Raw genomic sequence first — 18,210 nt, 5'->3', positions numbered from 1 at the left:
TATTCTCCTGGGACATTCGGTACTTGTTACTCTAACACAGTGCAACAGTATGTACTGTGTCCCCGTCTCATACCAAGGGATCCCCGGGTCTCGACATTACCAAGAAGACAGGCTAGCACCGAGTCATATATCTGCAAGTATTTACTCATAAACATGTGACATCTGCTCTCCAAGAATAACATGTTGCATTTGACATTTTGCATGTAATATATTTCCACAAATACAAGTTGAAGTAGTCTTAAAGAAAGAAAAAAAAAATAGTTCTTGAAAACAACCCGTTGTGTATCTAGAGCTTAGTCCAGAACATCATTCAGTACAACATACTGCCATTTCATACAGTGCACAGATTAACAATTGTTTTGAGTAGCATTTAGTATTACTAAGTTGCAAAAAAAATGTAGCCAAAGTTCATCCAATGATGGGTCATTCTGTTTAAGTCTCAAACAGGCAACTCTGGTCAAATGCTATACTTGTCTTACGGTCAGTTGATTATTAACTTCATTGAAGTTGCAATAAAAGAAAAGGAAAGAAGAGTGGATCGCATGCAAAACTCTTGCTTGTCCCTGTTTAGTCTGAGGGGGGAAAAAAGAAAAGGCATCTCCACTGGACTCCGTACAAAACAGTGAGAAAAGGACAGAATGACCAAGACATTATTATCATCATAGAGGGAATATTTCAGACCATCTAGAATATCACTGTGGACTTGTTTATACAGCCCTCTAATGGTAACACGTTAAAACAATGGCGTATCTGCATGATTACCGATCTACAATGCTTTGAAAAACATGGTATGTACAATGCAATGGGCAGGTATCAAACCATCTATATAGTATTTTCGGTTATTAACAAAGACTATAAAATGGAGAGAAAAAAATATCTGCTACAGGGAAATAGAATCATTTTGCTCTTAATGTTTCTCTCGGTTACGAACTTGGTGTAAATACTGGTGTACTTGACTGGAAATGATCAGGATGTACTGTATGTGTGCCAATATCAAACATGGATGATATTACAAGCTGCATAACGTTCTATGGAGCCAATATTTGCATGAAAATAATAAAAGAAAACAACGTAATGGCTGCATATATTTAGAATCCCATTGCATTAAAGGTAGTCATTGCAAATGCAATTACAACCAAAAACAAACACATAATAAAATATAGTGAACTAGCATAATTTAACACTGAACATCTTTTCAGTGTGTGTGTGTGTGTGTGTGTGTGGTGTGTGTGTGTGTGTGTGTGTGTTGTTTTCACAATGCATGTAGCACCCTCTTGTGGTCACTTTCCCACACTATATCTAATGCATTCAATGGTGGAAAGGCTATGGGTCTAGGAGTGCTAAAATACCCACATAAAGGAAAACACTAAAGTGGTAAATGTAGGCCAAATGTAACCAATCATATTGTTTATTTGCAAGGCACCCAGCCTTATTATCGATATAAGAGACAGCGCTTAGGAAAAGTAATGTGAAATACAACATGGTGAAAGGTTTCAAGTCAGCGATGGACAATTCCAAGTCATTCCCCATCCTCTACATGAGGACACTGTACAAAGTCTGTAAGAAAAGATGATTAAATCTTGTATTTTTGTGTTTAGTCTTTTCAACTGTATGTCAATTGCAGAATTTAGGGTGGACAGCGGTTTGCATTTGTTTAAATAGAAGACACACTGAACTGAACAGGAATCAGTGCTTTAGACAATGAACATGCTGTCCCACTGAGTTAAACCTTGACATTTGGACCTTCAGTTGGTTAATCCACCACACACTTGGCACTGTGTGGCAAAATGTTTCCACCTTTGTCCATGAAACTGCTCTGAAATGGCTCGTTAGCATTTTTGGCATTGATCTTGTGAAACAGAGGAACATGGCTGGTTTCAAAATTGCAGCTCAGTGTTCCTCTGTGTTTCAACTAAGGACAAACAGAGAAACATGTTGCCCAGAGTGTGCAAAGTTTCTGGTGATAACAGACTACGTCATTTAAATTGTTACTTTAACACCAGCAGCCTTTGTCTTGGTCGCCTGCCGCACCGTCACAGAGTCCTTCCTCTTCCTCCAGAGCAGCGAGATTAATCTCGTCATTAGTGGACATTCGGAGAAGATCCAGGTCCTTTTTATTGGCTGCCAGCACCTGTTCAGCCAATCGTGTAAAAGTCTTGGAAGGAAAAACGGTCAGTCAGTTAGGATGCATAGTTATTGCTGGTATACAGTGAGGCTTCATAGCTCAGTGGTTAGAGCACTGGTCTTGTAAACCAGGGGTCTTGAGTGCAATTCCCTAAGGCCTGTCATTACATTACTCAAAATAGAATATGATCTAATCATGTCGCTCTTTGACTGTGTCACTACTCTGTACATGGTCATTACATTCAGTTCAGATAAACTCACCTCTGCTATGTTTTGATTGGTGAAGGCACTTGTCTCAAAGAAGTCCATTCCGTAAGCCTTGGCCAGCTACAGGACAGATAACGGTGACACATTTTACTTTCTTGAAAAAGTAGTCATTTCGAAAATGGACTCGGAGAACATTATTTCCTTTTACACAGGTGCAGTGTAATCTGCTGGCTGTCATAATTTAATTGGAAAATGTGAGGCAATGTAAAGCAACAGGATAAAAAGTCAGTGTTTGTCTGAGGTCAGCTGGGTGTGTCAGGGATGACTGAAACTACGCCGCAAGTTCCTATACAAGTACCACACACCAAACACAAAGAGCACCCCTTTTGGGGAACTTGGAGCCAAAAAGGTTTCTCCCAGAACCTAAGAAGGAATATAAACTTTTGCCTCTGTACCTCTGGAAAGGGACAGTTAACATTTTGGGAAATAAGCGTATTTGCTTTATTGCCAAGAGTAGATCGATACCACTCTCATGTGCAATAATTGTAGAGTTAAAGCTGGGAGGAGGCATTAGTTTAGCATAAATACTTAAAGTAGAGGAATACAGTTAGCCTGATGCTCTCAAAAAAGAAGTCTATACCAGTACCCTTAAAGCTCACTAATTAACAACTTGTGTCTAACAACAGTTAGGGGCAGTTACTTACCTGAGTTTTGTAAAAAACTAAACTAAAAAATGTGCAGATTAAACAAACAAAATATGTTAATTATTGAGCTTTAAGGGTGATATTGGAGGGCATGATTTTGAACAAGCGGTACCCTTTTGTTTCAAGTCTTAAGTATGCTAAGCTAACTGCCTCCAGGCTTCAGTTCCATGATTATTGCATGAAAGTGGTATCAATCTTCTCATCTAACTTAATAGGATTTTGTTGAACTTTAAGCCTAATTTCTTACAGAACCCAAACATGACTCAAAGAAAACCTGCATCATAGTAATGTGTATTAGAACATTATTTTATAAGCCAAAAGGTGTAATAATCCATTGCGAAATACTGTAGTTACAACACAGACCCACCTTGATACCTTGCTCTGTGGCCACCTGCCTCTTGTCTACATCATCTGACTTGTTCCCTACAAGGATCTTCCGGACTTTCTCAGGAGCATACTGCAGGGGTTTGTTACGTGAATAAAAAGGAAACAAGGGATATTTACATATGTGGAAGAGGTATACAAAAAAAACAAATTAAAGAGATAGGAAGAGAGAGATTTCAAATGTCAAGAGAATACAGCGGGAGGAAAACACATGCGTTCAGGAAATGAGACTTAGATTAAAAGTAAGTGAGAAGCATGCCAAGATCAATAGTGTGCATATTTGGACGGACCCATAGAGGAAATTAGGTCCATCCTGACTTTATTAATAGAATAAAATCATCTGGGAAATGACAGGAAGAAGCAGGGCAGATGAGATTGCTTTGTGAAGACTCAAAGTCGAGAGAAAAATGGGACTGCAAAAATGTTTTCCATCAATATCTTTGACTACACATTTCAACATATGATGACAACAAGATGGAACATAATTAAACAGAAAAGCAGCATCTGTCTGGCCAAAGCATTTGGTTTTCATCGCACAATGTCAGACATCTGTTCTTTCTCAACCCAAGGCCTCGGCACAAAGTAAGTAGTTGTGTCAGTTTTGCCCTTTTCTACAATGTGAGAAAAAAAAAAAAAGCCTGTTGATCTTAAATCCCCGATCTCTGTGACTCACCTCGTCCACATCACTAGCCCACTTCATGATGTGTTGGAAGGATCGCTCACTTGTGATATCATACACCAGGAAGATTCCCTGAGGAGCGAAATCAAAGGATTAAAAGACAAACAAAACAAAAAACAGATGAGAACCAGTGCATGCTTAAAAAAAATGTTCTGGACTTTTTAATGCTTTATAGCAGCATTTTAAAATCAATATATTTGAAAACATTAATATTATTCCTGTAGAGAAACCAGACCACCATTTCAAATTGTCAGCCACTGTCTGGAACACAAAACAGAACAGGAACAGGACACAATTACATTGTCAGTTTCTGGTAAATGGACAATTCAATTCCATCCAGTTTAACCTCTTTAAACAGCCAACAGCAAAGGCAAAAATCATATGCAACAATGTCAGAGTAGTGGTGTTTGTGGTTGGCCACGGAGAGCTACATCCTTTAAAGATCCCTTAAAAAGCACCTAAATGGTTCATCAAAACACCCGGACTGTGAAGTATGAGGCATTATCATCCTGTAGCTGTAACAAATTAAATATCAGAGATACACTTGATTCAAATTTGTTATGCTACTCAGAAGTTATATTATTACCCTGATTTTCCACAGGGAGTGTCTGTGCTGCGTTCCAGGGCGCCGCGGCCCACGCGAGCAATCACGGCCAAACAAGTCAGTGATTGATATGTATGGAAAGCCAAACAGTTCAAATACACGTGATTTCTCATGCTTTACATAAACACGTAAACAACTTGTAAACAACGTGTTAACAATGCGTTGATTTTTCACATGTTTACAACACGTAGACAACACGTTGACATCACGTAAACAACGTGTATACAACGTGTGGACAACGCGTTATTTTATGTTTTGAGCCATTTGGCCACTTCTCCAGTTTGAATGTGTGAGTGTCCTACTGAGCAGTAGGGTTAAACTATTTCTGTAAGCCTGGAGGGGGTCGCCTACCACTATTTAACATGCAAAGGATCCTCATTTATTCTGTTTTGTGTAGCTTGTAAAAAGTATATTATTAATTTAGATTTAATAAATATACTATTACTTTTATATTATTTTCATCAAGATAACATTACCCCCTTTGGCTCCACTGCTGAAAATCACTAGCAGCAGCAGAGTTAATGGAGGAGAGTTGAGGTCGACTACCTGTGCTCGTCTGTAGTACTGCTTCGTGATGGTCTGGTATCTTTCTTGGCCTGCAGTGTCCCTGGAAAGAAAACAAGCATATATGAACATGAATGATACACACATACATTTCTGAGATTATAATATGAAAACATGAGTAGCAGCAGTGGCCAGGATTTAATAGAATACCTAAATGCAAATATGTCTTATTATTGTCATTGTCCAGTGTAAACTATGAATCCAAACTATAAACTGTTCATTAGAACAGTGGGCGGAACAACACAGTTTTTAAGCTAGGTTGTTCAGCCATGATAGTAGCGGGGCTTTAGAGATTGCTTTGCCGTCTTTGGCCCAGACCAAAATATCTACCTATTGGATGGATAACTGTGAAATATGCTACATATATTCAAGATCCCTATTAATAAAATCTAATTACTTTGTTGACCCCCAGACTTTTTATTTAACACCACCATCAGGTCAAATTTAAATGTGTCCATTGCTTTGATTCATGATCCAAAACCTGAAAAACTAATGACATTCCATCGGCCTGTACTTTGTGTAAATTTGGATTAGCAAATGTAAGCATGCTAACAGGCTAAACTAAAATGGCAAACCTGGTAAAATATACCTGCTAAACAATGAAATGTATGCATTGTCAGTGTGAGCATGTTCAAGATCACCAAGTATTCCTCCTGCGTAAAAGTACTATTATTTAATTGGCCTAAAAGTAGTCAAATGTAAACACATTGAGTCTAAAACTACTTGGATCAGTTTTTCAAAATACTATCAATTTTGTCAGTTTTGAAGTTTGTCATTGTAAAACTTGAAATTGTTCCAGGTTGCAAAAACTCTTGTAAAAATACAATAAGGACAAGAGCTAAGTGTCATGCCCTAAACATGATGAATTATACAACCATACAAGGGTGTGACTTTGATTTGGTTGGTTTTGGTTCACATGACACAGGCCTCCTCCACACAGTTACTAAAAGCCAAGGAGGACACGGAGGATTAAAATAAACAAGATAGACTCTTCCTAATAGGGCATTATCTTCACTCAAGTTGCTGCGCGGAAAAAAGTCACCGGACGCCACAATCTTCTGAATATAGCCATAATGAGAAATACAGAGAGTTATGTGGAGGTAAAAGTCTTAATTAGCTTTGTAGCAACTCATTTGGCAATGGCTTGAATGTAACGCACGTTTAATAATATCAAAAAGTCAAAGCTTTAAAATATGGGCCGATCACCTAGACGTAAAAATGAAATAGTATCAAACAAATTTCAAACTGGGGGGACACAAACGTGATTTTGAAAAAGTGTGTGTGTGTTTGTGTGTGTGTGTGTGTGTGTGGGGGGGGGGGGGGGGGGGGGGGACTGTCCCCCCTGGGAACATATAATATGAAAAATAACCCCTCTATCAGAACTCTGTTGTGTAATATCTAATAACTTTGTTAATCTCCTGCACAGGGCCGTCCAGCAGCCCCATGCCACTGTCTTACCATATCTGTATCCGTACTTTGATACCATCTATTACTAGCGTCTTCATTTTGAAGTCGACTCCTGCAAGAGACAAAAGATACGGTTAGGAAATATTGCGTTCACAGAGCAGCTCTGAATGTAGTTGATATTCCTCCAAAACTGTGAGTGCAGTGCTTGGACATAAAGTTCTGAATCTTCTCAGAGGTGTTTGCACTTTCCACTCAATAATTGACTGAAATCAATTAACCCAGTGAGGCTTTTACAGAACGAGGTTCACCAGTATCTGCTGCAGCTTTGTAATATCATAGAGAGCATTAACGCAACCAGAGCCAAATCATTCCCGTATAAAAAGCCTGTTAGAAGATTGGGCTAATGATCTGGCGAGCCGAGTCCTTGTAGGGTTCAGTCCACTGCATCGATCTCAATGGAGGTGAAATAAGGGAGACGGGCAAAACGGATAGCTGAGCGGTGCGTAGCAGCAGAGGATGAAATGAGAGAAAGAAGCAGAGCTAAGATGGGGAGGGGGCCACTCACGCTTCAGAGATCTATGATTTCAGACGGCTGAGTGTGGTATTGTTCATAGACAGAAAATCACAGACAGGGCCAATTGTTTTTTATTTCTATCACGACTCACCCTGAGTTCATTTTTTGAAGGCCACAATTGATAATCGTATGCTTGAAGAGAGGTTGCTGATAGTTGGTATTTTGTGCTGATGCTAAGTATTTCTTATGCTTTTATAACAAAAAGTAAATCTGCGTGTGTGAAATGTTGCATTTCGTCAGAGTGGAAAGAGACAATTGAACATTTTAAGTCTCTATCCAGGATACAGCATCGTACTACCAAGTAGGCTACTTTTCAGGATTTTGGAGTCCCATTTTCTGAGCATTTAACATTTTTTATTTAACTCCTTGATTAAATCATGGCATAAATGTTGTTTCATGTATTCTCCCACGTGCGTAACTCTGGTGGAGAATAATACATTTTAGGTGCCACTAAACATTTAAATTTATTTAGTCTAATAAAATATCAGAATCAGCCTTTTAAACTTCAGCATGTGTAAAGCCTGTACAACAGCAGAATATATACTTGTCTTTATTCACAAAAATATTGCAGAGGACTGTAGATGAATTAACTGCGTAGGCCAAGGAGCGTACAAACCACAATCTCTGTTAAAAGTGACTCATTTAAAAGTCTTGTTGAAAAAAAAATCAAAGAGCTCTGTACTCTATCTTAGCCTAGCTTACATCAAAATAAAGGAACCTTTATCACATGTGTTGTTACATAATTTCCTACAGTATAGTGTATACTGTCCCATAGTTTGAGTATATGTGTGAAGAGTTTCGGCAGCCTATCTGTCACAGGTTCAGCAGGAGGACCAAATGCAAAACTCTTTCAGGCAAATGTGCAGAAGAGACACACTTTGTTTTAACTCTACAACTTAGAAACTCACAACTACACACCTACCAACGAACAGGGGCCTGTAGCACGAAACCAGGATAAGGGATTAAGCCGGGATATTCAAGTTATCCTGGATGAATTTAGCTTTGACTTGGTTGCACGAAACCAGGTTGAATTAAACCCAGCCAAGTAACCATGGAGATTTTTTCTTTGCGGGTAGGCTGGTCCAGAGCAGGCTAACAGCCAGGCTAAGATTAATCCTGGAGTCTCATGTGTTAAATCAGCTGCTGCTCTGATCTGAAATAAACGTGTTTAACAGTTATTCTGTTGTCTTCTCAATGTGTTCTGCTTTATATTGATTAACATGCATTACTTGTCACTATTGTTGTTACGAGTTTGATTTAAACCCCTAATATTGCAGTTGTTCAGATGGTTAGACATGGTTGCACTGGCACCCAAATGCCGAGTGGCAATCAGGAGAGTCGGGACTTCTCCCGGTGGGCCGGTGATAATAGTTATACAATGCAAGTTCTTAGCGACACCATCCGGCTGCCTGCTGGCAGACCTGTACATCACGTCAGTGTCCACTCTCTCTGTAAAAGTAGAGATGAGCAGCGCGGCGTCCGTGGTCGATGCAGCTTCAGGTTTATAACGGACACGCTCCGGAGATTAAGTGGGACAATGCAGCGATATTCCCAGATGACATTAAAGGCAGACTGGTCAGAGACCAATACATTAATGATTTCATTGTCTTGATGCTTGTCCTTCTCTAATAAAAGGACAGTTTGTGTTACTCCTTAATATGTAGGGCTAATGCTTTTTATTATTAGGTATTACAGCTTACTTTGGTTTCATAACCTTCTCCATTAGTCTCACATCACTGGACCAATAACTTGGCCTATATACGTACTGTATATAGTGTAGTTTACATTCATCACACCGGGAACACCACAATGCTTCTTAATCTTTTTTATTTTGGTGCTGTCACTGGTCAGAAGAATTAAAAAAAAAACATGAATAATCCAGTTTTACATATGTGCTTACAGTGTATATTGAAGTAATTTACTTCTTTTTCTAGTTTATGTCCCGTTCAGTTTGTTCTGTATGAACATTAATTGTAGAAAGATATTTAGAATTAGACATAGCTTATAGAGATATGTGCATATGGTTGTAAAACATGTTCTTGCGTTGTCAATAAGGGTTTGAAATTAAGCCTAGTCCTTAGGGTACATTTCCCAAGGAACATTCAATCCCTCGGCTCACTTTTAAGACAAAAGTAGGCTAAATAATACATTTTATATTTATATAGTGTTTTACATGGTAGGCTACCTAAAAGACACTTTACCATAAAAGTGAAACATTTATCACATCAATAAAACCAACACATGAAACAAGAATATTAAAGCAATTAAAACACAGTGTAGCCTACAACTTTGTAAAAATGTGGAGTAACTAGTAGGTGAAATGTAAATGTGCTGTATATATATATATATATATATAGCGCTTTTCTAGTCTTAGGTCTAAGTAGATATTTTTACATCCTTACACATTCAGTCGGTTTGCTATAGTCTGGTGGGCTTTTTCTCTCTGTTTGATAACAGCAACCATATTTCTCTTTTTGCATATTATGTCCTTCACCTCCTTGTTACTTTCCATTAGAAGCTGCATTGGGTGAAACATACTGTGTGCCGCATGAGTCTTCTCCATTTCTGCATCAGTATATCCGTGATAGATACCGTGGTCTATTTAAGAAAGCTGTGAACGCGCACTTATCCCAGCTATCTCCACCTGGCTTGACATAGCTTCACCTTCTCGTCCTGGCTCAGCAAACGTACAACCGATTAAGCCGTGATGAGCGGATCACACTAAGTCAAGCTGAGCTTTTTCAGTTATCCTGGATTTCTTCATTCTACCTTCGTGCAACAGGCCCCTGGACTGTCACAGAAACAAACAGAGAGACGAACAGACAAGAGACAAACAAACAGAGGAGTAAATACACAGACCAATAAACAGAAAGAAAAGAGGATAGGCCATGACAGTAACGAGGAACAGGTGGGAGCAGAACAGAGGAACACTAACAAGACAGGAAGAGCAGACCATATAAGGGGATGGGCGAAGACAAAGACACCTGACAGACAGGTAACCACAGAGCACATGGAAAACAGCAACAAGCCCTAAACACAACACAATACACAAAATGGCCACAAGAATGGCACAAATGCAGTCAGACACAACAGGATCCTGACACTGTCTTTATCTAACATTAAGAAAAACTGAAGTTTACAACCAACAGCAGCACTTTCAACTCTAAAGTTAGTTTTTTTAAAAAGGTCCAATGTGTAGGAATTTCTCCCATCTAGTGTTGAGATCATACATTATATATATATATATCGCAGTTCCAAATACAGTGCGTATTACAGCTACGGGAGCCTTCACGCTTCAAAAAGCCGGTCTCTTGCTCTTTTCTATATCCTTTTTTATTTTTGTCTGGACGAAGAAAAACATTCCTGTTCCTGAAATTTGGATTTTGAATATGTGTGGTCCTCCATGTTTCCTTCTTCAAACTTGGGCTGGGAAGCGACGATACCCATTAGCAGATTAGCAGCAGCTGTGAGTCAAGATGGCACATGAATACCCCAGTTCATGCAAATGTAAATGTAAAATTTCAAGCCAATAGGAATACTTGGAATTGATGGTGGGGGTAAATATTCACAAAAAAAAGACAGGTTTGTCAACGGGCAACACCGATTTTGATAAAGAACCGCTAAACACTTTACACACTGGACCTTTAAAGCAACATTTCACTGAAAAATTTAGAATTGTGATTAACGTGCAAAGTGCCATTAAAATGATGGGAAAGCAACACTTCTCTGTCTGTGGCATGTGGTAGGGAGGGGGCCTTTAACATTACTTTGCATTGTATTATAATCTGTCCAAGTCGATGACATGACGTCATTGTCCCAAATGGTAGCCTTCCAACAATTAATAACAAACAATAGCAATAATAAACATCCTGTATAGAATCTGATTATTACCATATAAATCAGTCATTAACTCTGCTTCTGCTGAATTCTTTATGTCTCCTCAGACTAATGCATCCAAGTCGATAATAAGCGACCCCACAAGCTTCTATAGACCACACTAATCCCTGAGAAATCAATTAAACAGTTCATCCCAATTAACCTGACGCTCAGCACCTGCGTGTCACAGCCGGCATCACACTCTGAGAAAGAGCTACTGAGTCCAATCGATTCACATAACTGGAAGAACCGCCGTTTGTGGTTTTCATAGCAGCAAGCTTGTGTTCTAAGAGATTAACATAAAGAAACAGATGTACTCTAGCCGGCATGGCTGATAGACTGTGTGTTTGTTGAAAACAAGCTAGAGTTGAGGGAAGACTCCGGAGGCTGGAGCTCATTGACTCAACAGTGTGAGGCCTCGTTTAAGTTGTGTGCTGGCCTTTGCCTTTGACTAAAGAGCATTCAGACTAAATGAAAGGTCAGCATAACAATCAGTGGCTAACTTTGCCTGAGGCTTGTGAGGAGAGAGGAGATAATAAAAAGAAAAGGCTGTCTTCCTGCGTCATTTTCCAGCTGTATTAGCACTGTATAAAGCTCCAGTCAGCAGTCATCCATGCACACAGCAATGATTTTAAATATGAAATGCAGACACGGACTAATGGATTCTCCAGCTGTACAGTGGGTGTCTACAGCAAGGGGCTGGAATCTGGAAACTTAAAAAAGAAAAATCAAAATGACTTCACAGACAAGTTAAAGTCAGAATAGAGGTGAGATTCAAGAGCAGCCTTCAGTGTTATGGTGCCAGTGCCACTCTCTGGAATCGGTTAGACGGGTTTGCAAGGGAACAAACAAGAATACAGGTTTTTAAATGTAACTGAAACTCAACAGTGAACTGCCCATTATTTTTTTTTTTATTATACTTTATTAATCCCACAAAGGGAAACTACACTTTTCACTCTGTTGTTATTACACACAGGCCTGAATTACACACACATGCTCAGGACCTACACATGCACTAATGGAGAGATGTCAGAGTGAGGGGGCTGCCCCGAGCGGTTGGGGGTTCGGTGCCTTGCTCAGGTGAACTGGCACCTCTCCAGCTACCAGTCCACCACCATACTTTGGTCCGTACGGGGACTTGAACCAGTAACCCTCCAGTTCCCAACCCAACTCCCTATGGACTGAGCTACTACCACCCCCAAATTTGACTTAACTTTCACTGCAAACCAAACCTTGACTGAAGGTCTCCGCATCTGCCAAGTTTTCAGAATAATTTGGCTGTCATGGCTACAGAAAATAAACCACAAAGACCACCTTTAAAAAAAGAAAAGAAAATCATTCTACGGACTTCCCTCTTCTCTTCAGAGAATCGATGGAGACAAGCACAATGTGCAGGGAGAGACAGGCAGTTAATTTAACATGGCAGTCTTTCACAATCAGCAGTGTGAAAGCCATGTAAAATCTAATGGGTACACACCCAAAATTGACTCGACGAGTTACCGGGATGACTGTGTTTGACTATGCAAGACGGATTAGGCTGTGACACGTGTCAGTGCGCTGTAGGTAACGGCAACAAGCTCACTAACGGATGGACAAATGGATGCCCTGGCACTGACACAAATTCCCTGGAGAATGGGTCATCCATGACTATCATTATGAGCAGAGGACAGCCAACAACAACAACAACAACCACCACCGCCAACAGTTACTGTCTTCAGGGGACAGCAGGACAACAACACATTAGCTGCAAATTAGTTATCAATCTGTAATTAACAACCTGTATAATGACTCAGCCATATTCAGCTTATTTCATATCAGACTAGTGTTACGCAGCATTTACATTTAGATCGGGGGGGAGGTCACTTGAGAAGACAAGTTTGAAAAAGAAAAAGAAATCTGTAGCTGTGGCGTTCGAAAGGCGTGAGCTTGCCAGACCTTTGTAGCCTTCTCCTCAACCCTGCTCAAGGTTAAATTATCATAATCATCGGCTTTTTCAACTCCCAAATATTCATTTTGGACTTGGCCTTCAATGTCCTGTCTATATCCACGACATTCCACTTCCTGGATTGCTCCTGTTCCGCCAAAAATTTCGCCTGATGTCCCTCTTTTCGGACAGATGACAATATTTTGTTTATTATGTGGAGCGCTGCGTCCCGTCCTCTGGGAGTGTGGCTTAGTTGTGTTTGATTTAGAGCCTGCTTGAAACTATAATGATTATGTTTTATTGGCCAATTACCGTGCCACTTGTACCACGTGGGTGCATATTTCAACCGAGTGACAGTGTAAGTGAAAAATAGATAGAGACAACAAAACGGAATGAATCAGAGATAAGTATTAAAAATTGTGTCCTGTTATCTTTATTTATTTTATACTGTTCAACCAGTAAAACACGTCCTGTTCTGTAGACTTGGTCCTTATTTATTCATGTTACATACAAGTCCAATATGACAGTCATATAAGTTGAAATAGACCCTGTGTTGTAAGAAAAGTAGTTTAATTTGTTATTAATCTATTGTGATAAGTTCTGCCATAACTTATGTAATGTTACATGTTTAAAAATATCAACCCTAGTTGGATTTAAACTAGGGCTGCTGCAAAGGACTCAGCCTTACTGGGTGAGGTAGAGGTCGCCTCTATGTTGGAATTGTAAATTCTGGTTGATTTACTGTCTGAAGACCGTGGTAAACCAACCCGTTCTCACTCCGAACCCGTAAAATACAGACGTTTGGACCTTCGGCGTAGGGAAGTTGGTTGGGGGGCGGGGGGGGATAGATGGGTGAAAGACAGGATTTTCACTGCAATACTCGGCAATAGTCCTGACCAAGCGCGTGTTATATGTTGTATGACAAGAACAACGACAAAGGCACCTGACCAAGCGTCCGTATTTTACGAGATGGGAGTGAGAATGTGTTGGTTAACTGCTCCTCAGATCTCTGCAGGTTAACTCGAGACAGCTAGCTAGACTTATCTGTCGAATGTGAGTTTTCTTATGCACGACTAAAACAACTTTTGAACGTACATGTTCCACCCAAACAAGTTCCTTCTAGATGCACTGACGCTCCGTCCTGCACTTAGCCCCGCCCATGGCGAATACCAGAGCTGTAAGACCAAACCTTTTCCTACCAGGAGGAAGTCAAGGCTATGACAGGGCCACTGATTTCTTTAATAACTCTTCGTAAGATCTGCGGTGGCTGTGACCTAATGCCCGGCCCGTCACAGTAATGAGCCGGTCAAGCAGCGGCTGGCTGAGTGTTTGACCAGACCATGACCATAACACCATTGGGATCACCACCAGGAGGACAGCAGCTTATTGAGCTATGATATAGGGCAAGGGACTGGGCTCGTTCTTTATAGGTATTGTGACAGCCAGGAGGTAACGGCGGGGAAGATTAAACTCAGCAGTGTGACTGAATAGCATTAATAAATCTTCTCTACAGCTGCTCTTTTTGCCAGAGAAATGCGCTCTCAGGCCCAGTTGGAAGTCTTATGAGGAACTGAGGGGCTTGTTAAAATAAAATGCAATACCTGGTTGAGTGGCGGTGTATTAGTCTTCAGGTAAGATCAGGACAGAATTCTGGACTGGTTTGATTTTTGACTGATATTTAAAAGGGAGTAAAAGGTGGAGCTTTTTTTTATAAGGAGCTGTAACCAGGAGGAAACAAGTGATATCATTTTGTTATAGCCAGGTGTGCTATTTATTGTCATCTATATTTCTCAGTTGCTGATGTATCGTCAAGAAACCTTGGTGGATCAACCATTCTGGATTTGAAGGCAGGTCTCGCTCTGTGGTTTTGACTATCTTTCTTATGTGTGGGAAACTCTAGTAAATAGTCTGAATACAAGCCCAGACTGTACTTTATACATTTTGAAGGATTAACAGAAATAATAGAGTCAAAGTCCCCAGGGTTAAAATATACAATATATCTGCTGTTTACTATATCTATGTAAATATTTTCCTTTGGCCTGTCGTAGCATACCAAAAAAAACAAAATGCCACCGGGCGCAACACAAGGTCCATAAATATAAGCTTTCCTGAGTTTGGTGTGGAAGAACTTGCCTGGCCTACACAGAGCCCAGTACAATCCAACACCTGATGATGTACCAAGTTCTTGGGGCTGCAAGGAAGCAAATACCTGCAAACCAGAATCTTGTGTAAAGCTCTAATAGAAAAAAAGCTTGTTACAGCAGCACCAAAATGTCCATGGTTTTGGACATTACTCACATAGGAGTAATGCATGTCCACATACGGTATCTGCATCTATTAATCACAGTGTTTGCTGGGAACCCTCAGTATATACATGTCTTGTGTTTTTTTTCTATGCATAACTGCAGGAGATGCTACATATAAGCTTTTTAGTTGCTATTATTTATATAGGACTTGAGGTGCTTTGTTGAAAACAACCTGTCAGTGAGAGATCCCTGGATTTAATTTTAGAAAATTAAGAGCAAAAACCGTGTAAGTGGACTGTAACAGAAACTGATGAATTATGGAGCTACCCATGAGGGTGGAATGGGAGAGAATTTATATCCCTCTGCCTCTGTCACCGTGAAGGTTGGGAAATTATTTATTGATCCTCCGCAGGAGAGCACTGATGGTGGTCACTCTTGATCTTTCTGTTTCTTTGGACTTTTATGTGCTTGTTTAGTCTGAGGAGAGGCGTTTGAATCATTTTATCCCCATGAAAAACCTCCCAGCATGGCTTATAGACACAGTCTGTTGCCCCCAAGTAGTCAGTCCAATATATATATCTGGAGTCCACTGCCTGCACCGACACAAAGGCCTGAGTTCTAAGCATCCAGCTGTGGTTGTCAACACTTGGTACACTGCAACAAAAGCACAGAAAGAACACTATATGCAGACACGCTGGACCATTCTTGTAAAAGACATCAGAAGGGCTTGCAATTATATGAACATGACTACAGGGAGGTGGTGTCCTGTAGAGCGCTATAGGTGCAGGACTTAAAATAGCATATTCTGCAGGATTGTTAAGCCTTGTGAGTATATATTACTGGTTATAGCAGGTAAAACAACACAAGGCTTTAAAGTGAAGTGTCATAGGAAGTGGAACACTTGAGTTTGAGCATGCTGTGGATGTGGGGTGTTTGCAGAAGTTCACTGAGAGCTCCACCATCATTCAGGCTTCCAACACACCAGATTATGTCAAAATGAACAAGTAAGAGTGGAATTGTCTCTTTCTTTTCTGTCCAATCTTTTCAGGCACCATCTGTCTGCAGATCCCAGCCTGATTACCAGCTTCATGATTTATTGTACTGACCTTATTCAGACAACATAGTCTCTCTCTTTTTAACTAAAAATCAATATCCATCACAACCAGGAGGAACATTTCCCGACTTTACCTTCACACTTGAGCCCCTTGGATGTCTGTATTTTGTCTTATATCATGGCCAATTACTGCAAAAAAGTCACAACGTATACCACAAACGAAAAGAAGCATACTGGGAGAAGACGTCTCTATCTGAACACACGCCCAAACAGCGGCACAGTTGCTACAGCAGAAGAGATAAGAGAAAGAAACGCAGCATGCACAGGACACTGTCCATCCTTATTTCCCTTACCTCAAAGTGAAGCTTTGGAGATGTGCCTGTCATGCTCTGCATTCTAAATCACATTGAGCTAGACATACTGCACAGCCTATATTACCTATATAAAGAGCCTGGTTCAGTTTTGTTGAGTCAATTGTCATCTTCAGGGCCGTGGCAGATCCAAGACCAACGCTATGAAGACCTGCTGCAAGTTTGCTCAAGATACCCTGAATTAAAAGACGAAGGAGCTGGATTTGGTTCCCTAGCTATGGGGGATTCATTTGGTCTAATTTACCAGATTCTAAGCTGATGCCTTTAAATTGCTATGTTTGTCCAAAAACCCCAAAGATATTCCGTTTACTGTGATTGATGAGAGGCTGAAACCCTGAAATGTTTTGCTTGAAAAACAACTTAATCAATTAACCACTTATCAAAATAGTTGCTGATGAATTTTCTGTCAATCAACTCTAGGGAATGGAGACTGGGTCAGGGGTTCCTAAAAAAGGGGCTTTATTTAGTAAGATTTAGTCTTAGTATAATAAATACAGTGAAACCTCTGCACGTGACGGTAGGTTACTTGGTTGCACTAGCTTGTGCCAAGTGCTGATAGTTGATAAACTCACCTGCATGGCTCCCAAGTGTTGGATCTTGCCCCTTCCTCCAGCCAATGCAATTACGCTGATTTTATAGTTAACACTATTCATTCCACGTAAATACTCTAATACCATGAATAAACCTAAACAAAGTATAATCTAATCAAATCTAATTTGTGGAATTTGAATAGAAAATCCATCGGCCACAAAGAGAGGATGATGCGCAAATCAACAGAAAACACTGAAAAGACCATGCAAACGAATCTGCTTGTTAGTTAACGCAAATGATGAAAGAAAATTAACTCCTGGCAGTGCAGACTCTTACCGATGGTGGAGATGTGAGACGGGTGAAATTCGTTGTCCGTGAATCTGCATAATAAACATGTTTTCCCAACCCCAGAATCTCCGAGGAGCAGGAGTCGGAAGAGCACATCGTACTGCTTAGCCATAGTGTTGGGTAGTGAGAATTAAAGAAGAAGAAAAAAAGCCCCAGTCAGCTAACTCAGCGATGAATGACCGATCCCTCCCCACCTGCATTCCATGTCTGCTCAAATGGTCAACATGGGGCTTAGGCTATGCTTCTTCTATTTGTTCACTGACGCTGGGTAACAAAACAGGGATGCTCCAGCTTCCCAGGCAGCTTCCAGCTTCCAGTGGGCGCGGTGGACCATTGTAAGGCAAGACTCAATGAGATAAAGCCATTTCCGGTGGTACTTTCCAACATAAAAGCCCAATCGAGAACGTGATTTGTGTGCTACAAAGATGATTACATGTTTTGTTAGCCTATATCTTGACAAAAAAAAACGATAATCGTGCTATTACCCAAATTTTCTATTTATAACATCATGATAAGATTACACTTTTAAAAAGTTTAAAAGTATGAAAAGTGTGAGAAAATCATGCCGCAACCACATCCTTTCTGTAGATAGGGTTTATGTTATTTGCATCTG

At 40.2% G+C, this 18,210-nt stretch overlaps 1 protein-coding gene across 1 annotated transcript; it reads right to left on the bottom strand.

Moving 5' to 3' along the window:
- Positions 1 to 123: 123 nt before the first annotated feature.
- On the bottom strand, positions 124 to 17,933 carry rab15 (RAB15, member RAS oncogene family). The gene is made up of 7 exons (XM_032543512.1): positions 17,586 to 17,933; positions 6,725 to 6,785; positions 5,249 to 5,309; positions 4,093 to 4,170; positions 3,403 to 3,492; positions 2,386 to 2,451; positions 124 to 2,155 (listed from the first exon to the last, which is right to left on the bottom strand). The coding sequence occupies exons 1-7, from the start codon at positions 17,707 to 17,709 to the stop codon at positions 1,994 to 1,996; spliced, it is 642 nt and encodes a 213-aa protein (XP_032399403.1). The 5' UTR covers positions 17,710 to 17,933; the 3' UTR covers positions 124 to 1,993.
- Positions 17,934 to 18,210: the final 277 nt, after the last annotated feature.

The sequence above is a fragment of the Etheostoma spectabile genome, chromosome 18 (genome assembly GCF_008692095.1).
Source record: "Etheostoma spectabile isolate EspeVRDwgs_2016 chromosome 18, UIUC_Espe_1.0, whole genome shotgun sequence".
Taxonomy (NCBI): Eukaryota; Metazoa; Chordata; class Actinopteri; order Perciformes; family Percidae; genus Etheostoma; species Etheostoma spectabile.
This window is presented reverse-complemented; position numbering and strand designations above follow the sequence as displayed.